Consider the following 21,693-nt stretch of genomic DNA (forward strand, 5'->3'; position numbering starts at 1 on the left):
AAAAACAGTAAGCATAAGACAAGTTTTTCCATGGTTTCCACACCTCACTGTCTGAAAAATCTGGTCTGCAACCTGGAAACAGCATAATGTCAAATCAGGATTTTTAGCTTCCTGCTTTGCACTAATCCAAATTATCATAACAACAGTGACTCACTGATTTTCGAGTTAAACTATATCCCTTTATCATAAACCATCCATTTAATCTTTAGTCCTAAAAAATTTTTATGTGCATTTACGTGCTCCAACAAAAATACATTAAGAAAATCAAAAACACTGCCATCAAAGACATGGAAAATGAGATAACATTCATGAAAATATGAAACTTATGCATAGGCTCACCTTAAATCTTTTATCCTGCAGAACTTTCTTAATGGCCACAAGCTCTCCCGAATCACAGAGTTTGGCTTGATACACAACACCAAAAGATCCATTTCCAATCACCTTGGTGTCTGTGTAGCTAACTTCTTGTGGTCGGTCCGGACCTTGTCCCGGAGTTGCCACTACTGTAGTCACCTTGCTGCCATCTTTGTCTCCTGGGAAGTAAGAGAGACACAGATAATCAGAACACATGCCTAAGCAGGATGACCAACAAGACTGAAACAGAAGAGGGTGAGACAAAGATTTAAATCAGCATGTGTATTTTAATCCCACAGAGAAAAACAGAAAACCCTGACAAAACGCAGAGAAAACGCAGAGCGTATTTTTTTACCAAAATATATTAAGTGGTGACAATTTTTCATGTAGATTATTGCTAACAAAAATTTCCTTTCCGGAAGCAAATAGCTGAGCAATAAAATGTGATGCACAAAGAAGTCAAGTACTTATTCCTACATCTGATTATAAAGTTAAGTGGTATTAAATTAAACAGTGTTGCTTGTATTACCAAAATGAAGCATTTTCCCATATTTTCCTATAACTGAAGAAATCAAACTGTCAGTATGGCTGTCAGAGCAGCACTCTGACCTTTACAGGCAATGAAAACCAGGAGCACGGGAAGTTTGTTACAAATCCACCTACAGATAAAGCTTCAGCTTGCACACATTAGGAAGCATAACCTTTGTCAAACCTGGTTGTGTGCACCTGGAGCAGAATCCAGGTTGCATCACGTGGCACAGTCCTGCTCCTCCCTTCTTTCATGCCTGGACTTCCTTGTAAAGAAGGGAGGCACTTCCTGGGGCAGGGGCAGGAAGGGAGAGAAGGATGATGGTGGCAAGCACTTATGTGGCATCTTGACATGAAACAGAACATGGATAGAGATCCATGCTCAAGATGCAAGATGCCTGTGGAAGCTGCTCAGATGGATGTGCTTCAGTGCAGATGCAGTGGCTGTGGGTTTCAGCAGTCCACAGTCACATGCACTTTCCCAGCCACTTTCCTATCAAAAGACCAAGCCACTATTACCTACTCCCAGTCCCACCGTTATAACCAACAGTGCTTCACCTTGTTCAAAGCCTGATTTTGTGTGTAAGAGAACCAAAGCTTTAGGCATTTTATAAACACACTCTGGGCATTTATTGCCTTTCAATTATGATGGCTCAGGTTACAGAACTGAACAGGGCTTCAAGGAAAAACAGAATGTACTGTTCCACAACAGTCACTCTGCAATTCTACAGCATCTGCACTCAAGAGATGCTCGTCACATCTGCTTATTAAGAAACCTTCCCTCCGCAACCTTTCCCAGGTAGTCTCTTCCAGACCTTCACTACTCGTGCATTTAGAAAAATCTTTCCAACAGGTAGGTGAAACACTCCTCGTTCTGCTCCCAGAGGGCATGGAAAATGGTGCAGTTCCCCCCCTGCTCTCTTTCCCTCATCCTCCCATCATCTCCTTCAAATATGTGAGGGGCTGTTGCAAAAAGGTTATCATGATGAAGAAGTTATTTCTCTTTGGGAAAGCTCTCCCCTCACTCCTAAAAATCTCTCAGGTATGGTACCGAAAACCAGGCTCTGCAAAGGGAGCTTATCTCAGCTCTACCCAGCATGCCAGTGACTTCTCGTGTCTGACTTACAACACACTTGTTTGTACAGCCCAGTACAACATTTGCAGGTTGTGCAATGCTGCAACCTCATGATCAGTTTGTGTACCAAACTCTCCTCTGCAGAGCTGTTGCCTGTCCAATCCTCATCCACTTTCCACTTACACACCTGATTGCTCTTATCAAAGCCTAATATTCTGCATTTGTCCTGGCTGAACTGCGTCCAAGGTTACTGCACACTCTTGCCAGCCTGTCACATCCTTCAAGCACAGTCACCATCAGGAGATCCATTTCATGATACTACATTAAGTTTAGCTAACAAATTGGTAAAAACCAGTGAATCCTGTGAGACTGCTTAAAGGCCCTGCAAAATCCCATGAAATATCTCATTGTATTTTTTTCTTGAACCTCCTGTTACGCTCAAACAAAATAATCAAATAATTTGGTATGCCTTTCAGGGGAATTCCAGTAGTCCATTGTTTTCCTAGACTTCTCATGAGAAAATAAGTTTGAAAACTTCGCAGTCAAGGTACACACATCCATCTACTACTACTTCTTCTGTACATGTAAGATTCAGAAGAAAAGTAGGTTGGCTTGGCATCGTTTGCTCATGCAAAGCCCACATTAACTGCTACTCATCTTTTATGTTACCTTTTAGGTTCTTAGGAATTGTTTGCTTTTATGACTCCAACTGCTCCATCAAACAAACAAACAAATCAAAAATATATAAAGCAGATCAGTTCTAAGGATGCCAATAACTTGCTAAGCAATACAGAGTAGGTACAGCCCTTCCCCAAAATAGTCATGAGAAGGTGAGATACAGAATATATATACAGATCTAAAGAGAAAACAGGGTAGGGGGTGGGAAGGAAAACCAGAGAGACATGAATGTCTGCTCGTAAGGAGAGAGAAGCATAAATGGAAGCATACTAAAGCTGCATAGAAAATTCACTCTCCTGTTTGACAACTGTTAGAAATAAATGGAAGGAATCCAGGAAAAAAAAAAAGAAACCCTTTTTTTGGTAAACAAGTTGAAAGTGTAACTCCCATAGCAGCCCTGTATTTTATTTGCCCAACTGTTCTATGATTAGCATTCTAACTCGGCACATACAAATAGGTTGCATCTGTTTTATTGCAGCAATCCTCATAAAATAAAAGGTAATCCCCTAGCTGGTGGATTTTGAGGGGTCTTTTTTTTTTTGGAGGGGTCACTAGACCAGAATACTGAGACTACTGTTAAGGAGTTTTGTTATCCATTTTCCAAAAATCAAGACTAATGAAGTCTTAGAGGTAAAAATAATTGTCCCTGGCAACACTGGTTGAGATTTGAAGTACTTGGTATGAAGAGATCTGCTCTAAGGACCCTCTTCAGAGCTGCAACTCGCTTAGGGGCCTCCTCTACCATAAAAGCAAACCCTGAATTTCAGGTTACTTCAAGTGTTTTGTCCCAATGTGGAGCTGCAGCGACGTGGCCAAATTCTCCAGAGCTCAAATGAGAAGCCAGTTGGCTTTACACATTTTCCCTTTAAGTCCATAGAAAAACAGCCCCTAACCAGTTGAAATTGTCAGTGCTTTAAAGTGTAAGCACTGACACTTTCATCGCTGCACCAAGAATTACTTTGTGTCTTTACCAGAACCTTACAGAGCATTAAACCTCCTAGATGTTTCTCGCAGTTTCCTTCTTCCAACAAACAACAGCTTTTGCAAACCCATCCACAAAAGATACCATAAGGACCCTAATCTTTAAAGAATTCAGCCTGTTAGAGTTTCAGTTACATTCCATTACAGAATAGTTGAACCTGAGGGACTGTAGGGGTAAAATTCACCTTGCACCTTTGACAGCTTTGGTCTCCAAGGGTAAAACATCTCACTGTTTCTCAAAGTATACAAATAATGTGCTTGTAACACAGCAGATCCAGAGGCCCCAACACAGTTTTGCTACTCCTTGCACTATACAGATGTTTCTACTGTTCACAAGACCATACGCAGTTCAGAACGGTAACCCCAGTTTTAATTGTCTGGACAGCAAGAGCTGAGTTGCCAGCCAAACAGCATGTAAATGAGTTCACTAAACAGCTTTCAGAAATGCTGGTTTTAGCCTCAGCATGATGGAAGACAGTAGAGAGGAAGAACCCCTGTCCAGAAACCTCCAGTACCCCCAAATGACTCCCAAGAGCAAACACCAAGAAGCATTACACCACAGCCAGTCTTAACGAGAAGCCTAGACGGTTCTTATCTCATCCCCTTCACCTCTTATTTTGTTTAGGACTGTCAGACCTAGTGTCCCCAGAGGATAAGCAGGCATTGTCAAACACACAATACCCTCAACACCTTTGATTATAGGGTCTACAATAGAACTAGGACATCAAATTTAAAAACTACAAAAGGAAGGAAGGTCCACAATATTAAATAGCTCTTACAGTACAGCTCACATCAAAAGAGTCACCAGCATTTGTCCAGAAGCTGCAGCTTTCTGGGACCCACAGCAACATGACCTTGGCTTTACTGTAACAAAAAAGCAAATTCATGTGACTGTACAACCATCATCTAAGCCAGTCACCTTTGTAACACCCAGGGCAGAAGTACAAGTAAAAATAAATAGCTATCACACTGTAGTACACTTGCTTTTTCATTTGGTACATTTCACGCAAACTCTTAAAGCATTTTCTCACATGATATTAATGTTTAACATCCATGATATGGTATTTGAGTTTAGGATTTTTTTTTTTAATGAAGAGGTTATTCCACAAGTCTGATATGCAACTGAAAACAAAATCCAGACAATGCAATTTTCAAATGCTCTGATCTTTCTAGCTCTCTTTCTACCTTTAGCACATGATGACCACACGGGACAGATCAAGAGCATGAGGTAAAGTCAGTGATTTCAAAGCAGAGAATACTCAGCAGCTTGTGGGAAGAAAAGAACATACTCCACTTAAGAGACTACTGTTTGTCAGAGCATCAGTGCAAACTACAACTCTATTTTCCAATATCTTGGTATAACTTTATAATGGCTCATGTCATCATTTTTACCTAATGCCAGGGGCCTCTTACACTTTTCAAGCTGATTCTTAATTCAATTTTGTACACTCAAAAAAAGTTGCATATATTCAATTCTGTCTTTTGGTTATACAATTCACCAATTAAACAAAAATTAATATGGATCAGTATTATTTTAATGAAATATTTGTATGGTTTGGGAACAAGAGGTATGCATCTCAAAAAAAAAAAATGGTGGCAGATATTTTTGGTTTTATCCAGGTGAGATAAGGGATTCTGCTACTGGACAAGTGTTTTGTTACAGAAATACCCCACCAGCTGCAGATTCCTACCGCTAGCTCAAAGCTGACCATTCTGTAAGTGTACTGCATGTATACTTTTTGCCTGTGCCTAAATGCAGCTGTCACTCAATAAAATTCACTTCAGCCCTCAGAGACCATGAAAGGCATCCTTTGCTATTGATCAGAACTTCCCACACACCTTCTAGTGGATGGGCCTGGAAAAAGTCCAAAATTATGTCTCCCCTACATCCCTTTTCCTGTTTTGCTTCTGAGCAGTACAAACACACATTAATGCAGATATAATCATATATCTAGGATTCTTTTTTTTCCTTTCACCTATATCTATCTATCTATCTATATATACATCCCCTCTTCCTCCTCTTCTATATGTTTTACAGTCAAAGGAAAGAAACAATGCATTAGCAGGATGTTTACAGCAGCTTTATTCCTACTTCAAATGCAAACCTCAATCCTTTGTGCTGTCTACAAACTCCACCTTTTCCTTTCTTTTGACTTTACCTATCTCCTCTTGCCTCACTTCTCCTTGCTGGCATGCCCACAGGTCCCTCCAACAGATGCTATTTAGATTGTTTTTAAGTCCTAAAAGAAAACCTCACAGAGCTGCAACAGACTCTCTACAATGCCGAAAGTCATGTAGCTGTCTCCACTTACCTCAAGTATCTTCACTCATCTGCTTCAAATCTCAGCGTCACCTCTCTATTAAGATATGGCTCAAGATTAAGTAACTATTCACTACTTCTCCCCTTCACCAACCTGCTTCATCTTAATTTGCTCAATGCTCAATACAGTGAACAAGTCACTTCCACACAAACTCGACACTGCTGGATCCAGCCCCTGTCAACTGGATTAGGTTACAACCAGCAGCTGACACAACTACCTAGAAAGAAATGAGTGACCAGAAGGGGACAGAAGTCTATCAGAACTGCAGTGGCTCTCTTCAGTCACAGATAACTGGATGGTCAAAAGATCTAACTACTTTGTGAAGCAAATGTTTCAACAGAAAGCACAAGAAATGTTTTCTGCTAGATCTGGTACTGATCATCAGATTCGGCTATGAAATTAAATGCCCAGCTTCTTAGATATCTGTTCAGGGTACATGAAGGAAAAAGGTCATCAGCTGCTTTGAAAGACTTCTGTGTGGCCAACATATGCTTGAGGAAAGACACTGTCAGCAGCAGAAATCACTACAAATTTTCTTTTTCTAATTATTTTTCCCACTACGTTTTTTTAAAAGTTAGTTACAGAAGAGCTAATAATTAAGAGTCAGTACAGGGGAGAAAGTATAAAAATGGTATTTATGAACTGTTTTCCTAGATAGCTTCCTTTCTTCATCATAAATGCTACCTAGTGGAAGACAGTACAAAATAAAAATCCTAGAATCATACAGAATCATAGAATGGTTTGGGTTGGAAGGGACCTTCAAGATAATCTAGGTTCAACCCCCCAGCATCAGCAGGGAATCGTTCACTAGACCAAGTTGCTCAAAGCCCTATCCAGCTCGGCCTTGAACACTTCCAGGGATGAGGTATCCTTAACTGCTCTGGGCAATCTGTTCCAAGGTCTCGCCAGCCTCACAGTAAAGAATTTCTGTATCTAATCTCAACTTTTCAGTTTGAAGCCATCCCCCCCTGTCCTATCACTACATGCCCTTGTAAAAACTCCCTCTCCAGCTTTCTTGAAATGAACGTTAATGGACCAAACCAGAAAAACTCAGGGAAGTGAAGAAAGGAGTCTTATAAAATACAATGTTGGTTTGGTTTTTAAATTTACCCCATGCAAAAGGAGTCCTTAAAATTTCAAAAATAGTTCAGGTCAAACATTTAACAAAAACCTGTAAGTGTGCCAATCATCACACAGATAAGGCAGATGCATTCACTAAATATATATATACACACACACACTTGTTTTAGCACAGAAAATGTCATCTGACTTCTTGCCTGTAACTGAATACTGCAATAAACGAGCGGCCATCAGACATTACTTGAGATCACAAGAATCTCATGATTTGTATCCAAGGATTTTGGAAGAGCTAGCTAAGAAGTCTGAGACGTGATTTTTGAAAGCAACCAGAACACTCAGAGAACTTCAGTGATGGATGGGATGATTCATACGATCCTTTAAGTTTGACAACAATTTCAGCTTCAAGTACCACACCATTTACTTTGAATAAAGAAGCAGTAAGGTAGTTTCTAAAGATTGCATTGTTAGACTCCATATTGTTAAAGAGACTATAGGTTCATTTGAAAAAGAGAAGAGAAAAACATTGATGCAAAACCACTGTGACTTCTACAGGGTTTCTGACTTGCCATCACAACCCAAATTAATGAAGAAACACGTATAAAGAAAGTTGATTATTAATCAAATTATAATACACTAGCCCATAAGTTTCAACATAACTAAGATCTAATAAAATATAGTAGGAGGCCCCATCAGCATTAATTTTTGCCCTCACACCTACTGTTTTTATCAATAACCTGAAAAAAAAGCTATGGAGTTCTCAGACAAGATTTAGAGAGTTATGCACAGGGTAGAGTTGGTGAAAAAGCAGGTGACCTCCCTTAGTAACCCAGGCACAAATTAAGTGGAGGGAGGATGACAGGCCATACAGCCAAATCAAGTAAAGCCATCTGAAGAGTGGAGTCATCAACTCTGACTTGCAAGACATCCCAGCACAGAAACACACACTGCTACTGAAACCTAAAGCAATCCTTTGATGTACAAGCAGGGGAACATCAGACAGGCAAAAAAAAAAAAAAAAAAAAAAAAAAAAAAAAAAAAAAAAAAAAAAAAAAAAAAAGAAAAAAAAAGAAAAAAAAAGAAAGAAAAAGAAAGAAAAAGAAAATCTCTTTTCTGTTTCACACCCACTGAACAGGTACTGAAGTAGCGTGCTCAGTCCTGATAGCTAAAATTCAGGAGTGATGATTCAAAACGCTAGGGATTCAGAAAGAAGCTTCAGGCATCATAAGGTCAGAAAAAATACATTACTCTGAGTGAGACTTAAGAGCTCAAACAATTTAAGTCAAAGAGAAAGCTGAAAGATTATATCTAAAAGCCCATTTCAGGAAAAGACATTTCAGAGAGAGCTCTGATCTGCAGGTGGAGGGCATATTGCAAATAATGACTAGAAACAGAAACTGCAAGTGTTTGGGACAGAACTGTGGGTGGACAAAATTTAGAAAAAAAATAATTTCCTTATTAAAAACTTTGAAAGAAAAAGTTATTGTTACAACACAGATTTTTATTTTAGATTGGAATCTTTTCTTCAAGAAAAATATTGCTGAACTGCAACTGCTAGACTTGAAATAAGAAAGGATGAACTTGAAGATTCTTAGGGTCTTAAGAAGGTCAGAAAGGTTCAATACCTACATAAAACATTTCTTTCAACTCAGCACCAACGCAATGGTGTCACAGCTCAGTATCAAATATGCTGCCTTCCACAACAGTCAAAATGTGCATTTAATTCAAACAAAATCAGGTGAAGAATGAAAGGTCATTCTTTGGCTTTATTGCTAATGATCAAATGATAGTCACAGTTAATTATGTGTCAATTCAGTTAAATCCCGAGACAAATAATCAGGACAAATTTCAGCAACAACTGCCAAGCCAAAGATCACTAAAAAAGATAAAAGACTTTTAAAACACTCCGCCCTGAAATCAAAGTTGCCATTGCCTCTTGCTGGACACAAAGGAAGGAAATAAAAGAAAAATATTGCACCAAAATGATGGCAATGCTTTCTGCATGTCAATCATTTTCAAAACCTTGCAGAAGGCAAAACCTGTGACCTTAAAAAACTGTCGGTAGCTCTACATTTTGATCAATAGCTTCTAAAACGGCAATACAAATTCAAAGTACTAATTGCTGAGTTTATGCAGGAGAGAACTAAAAAAATGGAGAAAAAGGTAAACACAATACCAGTGACTGACTTCTGTCTAGTAAAATAAACTATACTATCACTACAAAATAAGCAGTAAACAGCTCAGAAAGGCAACATTATTTTACTATAAAAATGAAACTTTGTAACTCAACCCATCTCTGCTTCATGCCTTTTTGAGGTCAGTGTGTCACTAAAAAAAAACAAACCTAAATGTATTCCCAGCAAAGTGTGACGACTAATGACATGCCTCATATGCCTATATTTGATATAATAAACACATGAAATGACATCAAGATGCAGGGACCTTTTCCCCCTATCATTTATCTGTTGGGAAAAAAAACCAACCGAACTTGGATTTACAGCACCTCAGTTCACACATTTAAAATGCCATTGGAGTTTTAAGTCTTTCTTTAGAGGTAATCACAGACTTCTGGAGGGGGCATTCAATTCACTCTCTTTGAAAGCTTAATGCTAAAGACTGTAAACAAGCCTTTAAAAAATGAACAGGGTACTGAGTAGGTCCCAGAACATTCACATGACAAGCTTGTTAAAAAGGTCCACTACAAGGTACACAAAGTTCTAAGGCACTGACTTTCTACAAGTTTTTGCACGAACTTGACTCTGAACAGGTTAAGAAACAAAACAAAAAACACCAGAGGATAAAGGATGGGAAGAGCCCTGTTGACCTAGCCTGGATGCCTACCACGCTGACCATCAGCTGACCTCCCTGGATCCTACCGTGGCAGATGGGATTCCAACAGTCAGCTGCTTAAACTGACCACCACGAAATCCCAGCAGGTTACCACCTCACTGATTTATAAACCAAACAGCTGAATCCAGAAGGGATGTTTACTTGCAGTGTCTGAAGAAACAATTTCCCATAAGCTGTCCTTCCCACCACTGTGTAAGGTGGTGCCCACACCTTTCTGAGGCACATTTAAGGCCCATGTTAACCATCTCTATCGTTAAAACAGATCTTCCTTCAAGTACTCTTTCTGTCATGGAAAACACAGACCAAGATAGTAAATTTCTAAACAAGAGAGCTTTCCCAAACTGCAGTTAACACGCAGGTGGTGGGAAAACTCTACCCCTACTGCCTTAGGAATACCATTAAAAGTATTTTTTTTTCTGTGACTAAACAAAATATCCACCAGAATGCTTATACTTATATTTCTGCTTTGGAAAAAAATACAGAAACATACAATTAAGGTAATCTAAACACTGGCTGCCAGTGGGGTTTCATAAGCAGTCTCATGCTTGTTAACAAGTTATTTTTAGTAGGCACTCTTTCTGTTCTCCTTTCTCTCCACCCACATGCAGAAGAACCCACCCGACAAAAGTTATTTAGCTCCAGAAATCAGCTTTAAATTTAGATAAGGTGATTCCACTGATTAGGAAGCACGTACCAAAGCGATCATATCAGATGCTGTTTTTATAATCTTGGGTCAGTTATTCCTGCCCCAAAAAGCTTACAGGTTAAATGCAGCACAAGAGACAAGGACAGAGACAGGGAGTGAGCAGAAACAGTATGACAACCTCATTTCAGCATAAGACTCTGGCCTCACTGGTATCCTCCTTTGCTATATAGCTCTGAGTTAATTGCTAGCGGAGAAATTCAGCCTATGCAGTACTAGCATTTCTTATTTGAAGTTTCCTTTAGTTGTTCCTCCCTCTTACATCATCAGGGAACATGATTTAGTTAATATTTGCCAAAGACAGCTATAGCGGTTCAGCTGACACGTAATAACTTATAAAACCCCTGTAACTGAGCCCTGACATGGCATCAGAGAACCCCAAGTTACAAACAGATCGTATTTACCCACTTGTTAGTGCCATTCAACAGTCAACCCTCCAGGAGTCTATCAGTGCCTTCTAGCAAGGTTGATTAGTGAATCCATCATGGGTCACCTACTGACACCCTGCTTTAAGAGCACTGTTAGAGACCCTAAATCTCCCATCTCTCTAAGATTAACAAGTGATAAACAGCACATTTTCCTAGAAAGCCTAAAATCTTCTCCTCAAAATATCTGGTATAACCTGCAAACTACTGAAGTAGTTTCTTGCAAACTGCTTAAGGAGGAGGCTGGCTACTTGCTGGTGACCTCCCTGGCCCAGTTCTAACAGCATTTGTCACAGCTTCTGAATCCAGTTAAATGTACATATATCACCAAGTCAAGCACATTTCTGATCCCTGAGAACAGATATCATCATAGTTTTTTTCCTTTTCATTCTGTTTTTCCATCCACTAAGAGGTTTCAAATGCATAATATCACACCATTAAGCAAAACCCACAGAACAGCCACCTGCAGCAGCTGCAAGTTGCCAAGACCCTCCCTACCATACACTTCCACAAATTACAAGCATCTTAACACATCTTAGAGGGAGTCTCTACTCTTCTACTGGGGTTTAAATAAAACATCTTTCAAGCAGTGCTTAAGAATGAAGTGTGAATAGGACCCCACCATGCTAGGCACAGCAGCAGGAAGGAAGGACCAAAAGGAAATAGGCTAAAGAAAGAAGAAAACAAAGTGAAGGTAAAGAACAGCAAAGAGACAGGTAAAAAAAAACAAAACAAAAAAACAAAATACCCCAAACCGTAAAAATGTTAACATCACAAAGTGGAGAGAAGCAGAAGCAAGAGCACAGAATCAAAGAGAGAAGAGAATCTGGAGCACGACCGTAAGCAGATTAACACTGAACTGAGAGACCCCACAAACGAGTTCTCCAGAAACACTTGCTGTCACCACTTCCACAGGCAGCCCAGCCCACAAGAGCCTTTGGATAGTTCTCTGTGGCCTCTGCAAGCCCTGCCAGACTGTGGAGAACGAGCAGGGCAAGAACCATGTAGTTCCACATCTGCTTAAGTGTCCTTGTCAGGGTCCCTTCTGCTACATTGCTGCAGTGATCTGATACAGCAGCCAATCCTTGTCAAAAGCTGCACCCTCAAACTTTGAATTTTTTGTCTAAAAAAAGAAGAGCAATTTCTGTATTTCTGAGTATCATAGGTGGACTTGAAAACCAAGGTGCAATGAACAGTAATGCCTGCTTAACCTGCAAAGTCAGGGCAAAGGACCAAGCTCTCCTCCTCGACAGAGTCTTGGATTCTAATATATTTTTCTACTCTCTGGAACATCTGAGTACTCTACCTTTCTCTTTGCAATTTCTCCCTTTTGTCAAGTACTCCATAATTATGTTCTGTCCTATTAAGACTTGACATGTTTTCTTACTCTTCAACTTCACTGAACACAGGACAGAAATACAGCATGTACTTGTCATCCTATTCTCTCTACTACCAGGAAACAGCCACCTAGGACCCAGAGTCCAGCCTACGGACTGAATGAGACAGATCGAAATCACAGTGAGAAACAGATTGTTTGGAATCTGAGACAGCAACCAAAACCAAATCGAAAGACAGATGAAGCTAGTTATGAAAATGCATTCATTTGATGCCTATGTTTTAAGATTGCAGGAGGAGTAAGGGAATTGCCAGCTGTTCGGAACCAACATCCACTTTGGGTGGGAAGCACAGTGGAAAAAAAAGTCGAAAATGAGTAGTAGCTAATCTGAATCGCTAAAATGAACCGTGACCTGTGGCTGAACACCATTCTAAGACTGAAAGAGGCATTGCAACTATTTCTCCAGAGAGAAAAACTGAGTTGTGCTACACTGTTCAATTCATGCTGCAGAGCACAAACCAGCTTTAAGAGACTACACAGCCTCCGCATCCATCCCAAATTACTGCTTCAGATTACACCACACAACTGCACGGAAATGGAATGAGTCAGTTTAGGTTAAAGATGGTTTTCAATTCAAGGAGAACGTTATCTCAGTTAACATTAAGAAACTGTAGGCATGCCATCAGTGCGCTGCAGATATTCTCCATGGCAGGAGTAGCTATCTTGGTGAAGGAGCTCTTATTACAGATGAGGCAGCATTTTAGAAGCCAGATGCATAAGCTTTTCGTCTTTGGCAGGTCCTGCTTTTTTAATTTATTTATTTTTAAAGTAACAAAAATAGTAGAGCAAGAAGAGCAAAACAACTAAGTGTTGGACATCTCTAAAGCTATTTAAGGTAACCAGAGAAACCACAGTTCATTTTCACATTATACATAAACTGATTAAAGTGGGGGCTCTTGCCAAAAAAAGATGGTCTTCCCACCTTCATGTTCCTGCCATAGCAAATCTGGCAATCTCATAGCCTGAGGATGAGTCAGTTTAGCCAACTGATCTGACAAACTAATCCATCTCCAAAATAAAGCAAGCCTCAAATCAGCAAGCTGAACTGACTCATCTTGAGGATAACAGTTGCTAGATTTGACATGGGGAAGAACAGAGAACAAGACTGTTCCTTACTGCCTGTACTCCCAGGAAAGCCACTTTGAGTCTCCAGCCGAGCTGCAGCCTGCAGAGGAAGCTGCCTTTGGAGGAGCAGTCCTGGCTCTCCCATCCCTCCTTGTGCCCTGATACCACTCTGCCCTGGTACCAGGTATCAAACAACTGCTATCTGAAGGTGAGCTGGGTCGGAACTGCTTCCAGAGGAACAAAACTGCCTGCCCACAGCAGTGTGAGCGCTCCTGGCAGTGGAAGGAGATGGAAGCAGGCAGCAGGGCCACAGCAGTTCCTGGTGATGACATCCTGTGCCAAGGGCACGCGAAAGCAGCCAAACTGCAGGCTTGGGTGAACCAAAGTGGAAGCATCTGGACACCACATCCTCTGCTTTCTCAAAGCAAAACACAAGTTCACACTGTCAAACAACTGAAAAATACTTCAGCTATGGTTAGAAAAAACCAGAAACTAAACCAAGTTACATTACACCAGCACAGACATTTATTCTGGAGAATAACTACATTGCCTTAAAATGCATGCTTTAGATAACAGAAAGGATCATTTTTTCCTGTGGCTTCTTAAACCTATTAATAAGTTTATTTTTCCTCTCTCAGAAACAAGGCACCTTTTTCAGTAAGACTTTTTTCCCCAGCAAAAGGGCAACAATATAATTTAAAGTACAGAAGATGTTTCCAAATGTTTTACTGCAATATGCAGGATTTAGTAAAACAACATCTCACAAAATGGGGATTAGTTTTCTCCACAAAGAAAAACATGAGCAAAAGTAACACTTCTCTTAAGAATGAGCCCGCACATCTGGGGATTTAATTCCCTTCTGCCAGCATATGAGCAGACTGAGGCATTCAGGGAAAAACTCTACAGATACAGATGAAATTTTCAAACTGTTCCTGTAATTGTTTGTTAAGGAAGGCTGCTGGGGCTTGAAATCCTAAAATAGAGACAGGTATCTGGAAACAGAGAGAGGGGAGCAGCACTGCTTTAGCAAAACTTCCTCTTAATTATGGAGGCAAGAAAAAAAATAACTAGCAAAACCAAACCTTTCCGACTTCTGCCACTCTCCACACCGGACAAAGGCACTATCACTCTTGAAGATACCATGAAGCAGAAAATAAGTAATACTAAGGAAAAGATAAGCCTAAAAACAAGAACAAATTTGAAGACAATAAATATTTACATTATATATATCTGCAAAAGTCATATACCTATGCAAAAAATGAGGTTTTTCAAGGGTTGCTGTTCCAAATTTATGTAGGTTTTGAAAGCACCTGAGGCTTTTTGCCAGCAGTGCAGCAAGTTTTCTTAATTAGAAGCTTGACTGATGGAAGGGAAAACAGACTGAGGTCTCAATACTGCTAGCTCTTCCTTCTCTTCCTACATATACCTGCATCCTAGGAATTTCAGGAAAGATAAACCAGGCATTATGAAGCCAAGACTGTGAGTACATGCAAAAGGTTCCCATTTCTAGGAGATAATGGAGCCTAATATTTCTCTGTTGCTGCTATGACTGGAGAATAATGGCAAAGCTTTATCTTTCAACACAGTAACAGAAACATCCACCTCAGAGAAGAGTAAAAACAGAGTAGCAATCTAATGTTTTTGGAGATAAAGGTTTAATTACTTGCCTCAGAAGACAGTAACTAACAAAGAAAGCGCTCTGAAGAATACAATTCCTTTATTAGAAAGGCTCATATAAAAGAAAGATACTCAAATACGGTATCAATCAAGATAGATAAAGCACATAACAGAGAAAGCATGGGTCCATCCATCCCATTTTCCCATGTCTTACACCAGCAAACAGTAAGTGTTTAAGGAAGAGTATAAAACAGGACAAACTCGCAGGGACAGCTATCCCAGCACACCCTCCCAGACCCCAGCTATGGGTGGCTTGGGAACTTCCTAAGCCAGAGGTAGCATTCTCTGGATTTTTCTTTGTGACTTCGCAAACCCAGTCCAAGATCTGAAGACACTACAGGCAATAAGCCAACCAGCCATTTCTGAACAGGCACAAGGAGAAGGGACATCTCTAAAGCATATCAGTGTCAGGACTATCTATTAGAAAGCTGAAATTTGATCTCAATATCTACAGTACCAAGTGGTGACAATTCTGTTCAAAGTCCAGGATGGCTAAGGCATGTGCATACTAGCAGCATCCAGGCACTTTTTACTACATGGGATTAGTCTTCACCTCGTTCAGAAATTCATCTTCCATCTTCGAATCGGACACAAACAGTATAATGGAAAATTGACTGATGTCTTTAAATGGACTAAATAAAATAAGATTGGAAACACTTAGCATGAGTTTGGGAACAGGAGAAGGTCACAACAACCTAAGATAAAGATCAAGTAGCATTGACTAAGAGTTGAGAAGAAAGTAATTCTTGAAAAAGAGTATACAGAATATGCTTGAATGTTTGCATTTTGGTTGAGACAGGAAGCAGAGTCTTGAATAGAAGTTATTTTCCACAGTAGCAGCCACTCACCCACAAACCCACTACGAAATTACATTAAGGCATTACAGCCTGGCACTGTAGCAGAGATAATGAATGCATAAATCAAACTTATCACAGAAGAATTTCAGCAAAGGCAAGATGAGACTCATCATCTTAAAAAGCTATGTCAAAACTCAACAAAAAGCAGAAAAAATTGCTTGTGTTTCAAAGTTACTACAAAATGCATTCATTTTTTCTTCCTTTATGAAAACATTCTTATGAATAAACATGTTTTTATAACAATCAAATCAGTAATTGTCTTTTATCTACCAAGAAATGAAGCCAGGATTCTGTTTTCCTTTACACTTGTATATAAGAAAACATCTAATATTTCACTTCAGATATTTGATAAAAATCAAACAGCACTCCAATTCAGTGTCTAATTAAGGAGAAACAGCTCTTTTCTCAGTATTTTCTTTGAAACATCAACTTCAGTTGACACACAATTTTGAAATTAGTGATGTTTTCAAAACACTTATTTTCTCTGTAAGATGACCTGAAACTACGATCTTTTTAATCCAAATATTGTCCCTTCCAGCTTGTCACATCCAAAGAGTCTGACAGCTCATCCAGCAGATATGAACTACTAGAAGTAATGCATGCTGTCTGCATCACAAATGAAAAAACAAAGAAAAATCTCTAGGTATTTCTATATATTTATTTTCATCAGAGGTCACTAATGGGTGAGTTCACCAGAAGTAGATGGTTGGGAAATATTCAAACTCGAATTCACCCTCTTTCCAACACCAAAGATCATGGCAATACTGACATAACTCAAAGATGGGTCTTTTAGTTTAATAATTGATCACCATATATTCCAATGATGGATCTTCATCTACCTTTACTCTTAGTTCATTTGCCAGGGCAGCAGAATTATTCCTCAGAAAATTCTAATCAGATGAAGAAACGAACATGAGGAATCATACTTGTATAGGATGAATATGAATTGGTTTCCTGCATAATTCCAAGTACTTCAGAAGGTCTCTTCATCACTAAAGAATTTAGACACAAAATTATGCCTCAAGAGTGGAAAGCCACTCTTTATTATTATAGAATTAGAAATTGTATCCTGAGGAGAAAATGCCCTCTGTCATTACAGGGACCTGTGGCCTTTAAGACTTGGAAGCACCAAGCTGCTTATGCAACGAGAGAAATCTGTCAAATTAGCTACACAGCCATTTCTTACAATCAAGAAGTTCATTATTTCCTTGATATATTAAAACAAAAAGATCTACAGCTAAGAACACATTCCCCAAATACCAGCTTTGAACACTGACTGTAAACAAAACCATAAAGCATCTCTAGGTCTTCACAGTCATGTAAGAAATATCACTAGGTAAAAATACATCAGACACCAGAACGAACAGGTATAGTATTCACAGGTTTCTACACAATTAAAAAAATCATCCTGAGAATACCAGCTCAGTGGTTTTCAATGTAATAAATTACGTACATACTGGATTTTAATAGTTACTACTTCAATTTCATAATCCATTCTTCTACCATTTGCCCCATCAGATATCAAGTCTCCACAGAAGCCACACATGACAGATCGATGCAACACTGCCTACAAAACACACTCAGACTAAGAGAAAGATCTGTGATCATAATCCACACAACGCAGACAATCCACCTTTCAAAAAGTCTCTATTAGCCAGTTTGATTATGAGAAACAAAACATTTAACAGGATTTTTCCCTTATGACAAAAATTGTTAAATATACAGATGCTTGTAAGCTTCCAACAGCCACACCAATCTCCAGTTTCACAGCCATCATTCCCATCTCCAACGTGATGGTTTCAGCTTCAGCACTAGAACATCCCTTCCAAGAATGTAATCACAAGCTGGAACAATCTATTTCAGTTTTACAAGTGCATGTTCTTTCACCTTCTATTATTTCAGCTTCGGCATCAACAGGAGCAATCTGAATGCAACATAAAGGTTAATTCAAGCAGAAAAGCAATTTGCTGTCTTTCACATTTCCTATCAGGATTCAATAATGACTTACTGTCACCAACACAAGTCCTTCTAGATCAAAACAATGCTACAGGAGTTCAATATTCTATTACTGTACCCTATGCCCACAAGTCAACATTTACTGCATAGTACATATTTGCACTTAAACAATGACACTGTCCCAGAAAACGGCAGCAATGAACTTCATGAAAATAAAATCACAATCATCACAGCAACCACAACTGCAAAGTATTTTTGTATAAGAAACATGGTTAGAACTCATAACTTGCTGGTTTTACATATGAACTTACTGGTTTTATATACAGTTGATAGTATAGTTGCATGTTGCTTTTGTCTGGTAGCTAAGTCAGATTAAAAAGTCTCCCACACACTGCAGCAGCTTATTCCTCTCCCCACTACCAAAATTCATCACGTGCTAAATCATGCTCATGAAACTGTTTATGTGGTTATGCTATAAACATCAATGAAGGAAAGGAAACCAAGCTACATTTTTTAATAAAAAACACACACTTGCAAGTCTGGATCATCTCACTGGCTGGGTTCACAGCACAACTGTGGAAAAAAACTAGCATGGGGGACTGAATGGGTCAGGGTCAGGCAGGAAAATGAAATCAGCCTTACCCACTAGGAAAACTAATATAAATCTGTACTCATAAAAAATAAAAAGCAGCAAGAGGTAAGAGGTTTGTTAGCCTTAACACAGATAATTGCCACTATTGGAAAGAACTTAAGTTTAACACAAGTGCTAGGAGCAGATCAGCAATTGCTTTTTATTATTAATTATTTCTTTATTTCTGTAGTATTAACTTACTAGAATTGCAAGTCATATACACATTTACATGAAGCCATGAGCCCAGTTTGGATCTAATATGCCCTATAGCATAGTGCAGTTAAAAGACTGCAGGACTGCTTGGGTTATAACTGAGTTTTCACTTTGTACAATTCAAATCTATGTTTTTGGGCATACTGAGCCAGGAGAGAAAACTTCTCATTACTTGCAAGTTTCTTTGAAGTACACTGACAACTGGCCTGGTGGGTTCTCCAAAAACAGTCTCTAGTGGGAGTCTTACGAGCTACAGACTTGTAAATGTGATCTCCATCCATGGCAAGATTGCCAATATTAAGGACATAGCAAACAACCTGCTGAAATTAGTTCTCTTTGGCAAAGAGAAACCCTGCTGGCACTCCGAGCAAACAGGTTAAAGAAATTCAAGGAAAACATATACCTGGCCTTTCAAAAAGCCCAGGTTGCTCCTTGAACAGACTATGGCAAGAAGGTCAGGTCATAGAGGAAAGGTCCATTTATGGGCAAAAAGCTGGCTAAAGACTAGGAAGCAACAGTAAGATTTAATAGTCAACTTTCCACTATAGAGAAGAGTCAACACTGGAGCTGACCTGGCAGCATTGCTAGGAATCGTTCTATTCAACATCTTCAGTGACCTAGATAGAAGTACACAGCGAAACCCTCCAAGTCTGCAGATAAAGCTAAGCTTTTTCAGGTCAGCCAGCTGCAATGGCAATGACTATGAACTCTGGAAGGCCTTCACTAAACTGAGCAAGTGAAGTATGGTAGATGAGCTTCAATGCCGAATGCAGACAGATCTAAAACAATACATGGGGGGGAAAGAAAAATCTAAGTTGTGATTCCATGCTGAATTTATAGCATGGAGTTTACAATTCAAAGAAGTGATCCTGGAGTCATCATTGACAGTCCTGAAATTACAGGCTCAGTGTGCAACGTGCACTGCAAATGCCATCTAGATATTTGACATAAACAGGAAGGAACTCAGAACAAGGCAGAAAGTAATTCTGCTGCTATGTAAAGACTTAGTACGCTGCAGTCTTAAGAACCAAGATGTGGAGACGAGCAGCATACTAGCAGGGCAAAGAATAATTCAAAAAGATATAGAACACTGACCTATAGAAAAGGTCACTTAAAGAATTAAAGACAGAGCAGTTGCCTTGGGAGAAAAGACTGAAGAGGCTAGGACTCTTCAATTTGGATGCAAGATGATGAGGGGTGGGATGGTGTAATATATTCAAAGTTTCCAAAAACCTGACGGCAGTAGATAAGATCAATACAGCTGGCAAAGAAGTTTGGAAATCTGTTACCTCTGGATTGTGAGCAGACACTAAAGGGAGCAGACAAGGATGCAGCCTCTAATGCTGCCAGTCTAAGGACGGGATGCTAGAAAAGTAGGAGGACAGTGAGTCATAGAATGGCCATGCTCACTTCGGCTCCCAAAATAGCAATGTCACTGCCACTGTTGAACACCACATTTGGCTACACAAACTATCGAATACCTGGTACAGTATGGTATTTCTTACCTTCTAAATCAAAACTGGAGAGGAAAATGTTAATGCTAAGTATTTCAAACTGGCTTAATATACCAGGAAAACTTATTAAAATACAATTTCATTATCTAATTTTCATTATACTCTTAGGGAGACCCGGTTCAGAAAACAAAAGTGCAGTGATAAGCTAGTTGGGGTGAGGAGCTTAGTTTTCAGGATGGAGAAGAACGAAAAGGAAGATGACAAGCTTAGCTATTTCAATTATACGTTACCCTGAATACTTAAGAGCCAAGAAAAGCTTGCTTCCAAAACAGCTGCACACCTCTGTGCCACAGGCTCCATCTCTGAAAGCTTCGATGTCAGCAAAGGCAGCCCAGGTTAGAAGTGGGCTGCCAGCTCCCGGCTGTGTGACCAACCATAGTTATGGTTCCTTGATGTCACCTCAAGGGAATTCTACCCGGAGTAAAACACACCTCTAAAAGGCTATCTGTTTCTTCATGAAGGCATATCCTCTCCAGGCAAATCTTAAATTAGGAGGAACAGAAATAACAAGCTTCAAACAACTGAGTCACTGGCCAGTATCTCAGCCACAGAAGTTTCTTCCAAAGAGACAAGGCCACATGAAGCATTTGCACATGGCTGGTTTCAACTACTAGCAAATACAGCAGTCTCACTGATATTCCCCTCTGCCTTGGAAATGTCATAGAAGCAGGCAGGTAGAGAGGGTGTCATCCAAATTTCTGCTGCTGAACAGCTCTATAGCCTGCTCTTCTGATCCAGACCTCTACCATTGGGTCCTCCACATCTGGGCAGAGCTGTCTCATTCTTTGGGCTCAGTTTCAGGGCAGCAGTACAAGGCTGGTACATCTTAATATTACTTTTATCTTGTTCTTTACAAGGTGGTCCAAAACCAGCTTTCAGTACTAAATGATGCTGTGATGAACAACATGTAAGACAGGTCTGGAGCATTCAACCTCTTCTTGAGACAAGAGCTGCATAGAATGAAACTCTTTTACCCAGTGGCTGGGCACTGGACTGAGCTGAGACCTGGCAACACAGCCTGACTCTGAAGTGGTGTCTGCTCTGGTCAGCCATGCTGAATGTAAAAATAGCAGCACTTGTAGGACCAACTGATCCAGTGCAATTCTTGCCACGGGTTGGCACCCTGAGCTCCACTGCAGATGGAGATCAGTGACGCCTTCCAGGGCCCTGGGAGACTGTGGGAAGACCAAACCAGCCACCAGCAGAACCTGCTTTAAGACCATGCCCTTTCTCCCTCCATTTGCAGGCTGTGAGGAACCAGCATCCATGGAAACAACAGAGAACTATAAGAAAAATTATTTGGGGCTTTTCCATGTCTGTAGATTCCAGTGAAAGAAAATGACTCTTTTAGGTGGCAACAAAGAGAACCCAGTCTGAAGTACTATAACCACA

General features: G+C 39.8%; 1 protein-coding gene across 1 annotated transcript in view; it reads right to left on the minus strand.

Annotated features, from left to right (window-relative positions):
* The window catches only part of GSK3B (glycogen synthase kinase 3 beta), a 157,212-nt gene that overhangs the window by 94,651 nt on the left and 40,868 nt on the right, over positions 1 to 21,693 (minus strand). The window contains exon 4 of the mRNA XM_029960636.1: positions 340 to 533. Coding sequence (XP_029816496.1) covers positions 340 to 533 — 194 coding nt within the window. The remainder of the gene's footprint in view (positions 1 to 339; positions 534 to 21,693) is intronic.

The sequence above is a fragment of the Manacus vitellinus genome, unplaced genomic scaffold (assembly GCF_001715985.3).
Source record: "Manacus vitellinus isolate BGI_N305 unplaced genomic scaffold, ASM171598v3 scaffold_28_pilon, whole genome shotgun sequence".
Classification (NCBI taxonomy): domain Eukaryota; kingdom Metazoa; phylum Chordata; class Aves; order Passeriformes; family Pipridae; genus Manacus; species Manacus vitellinus.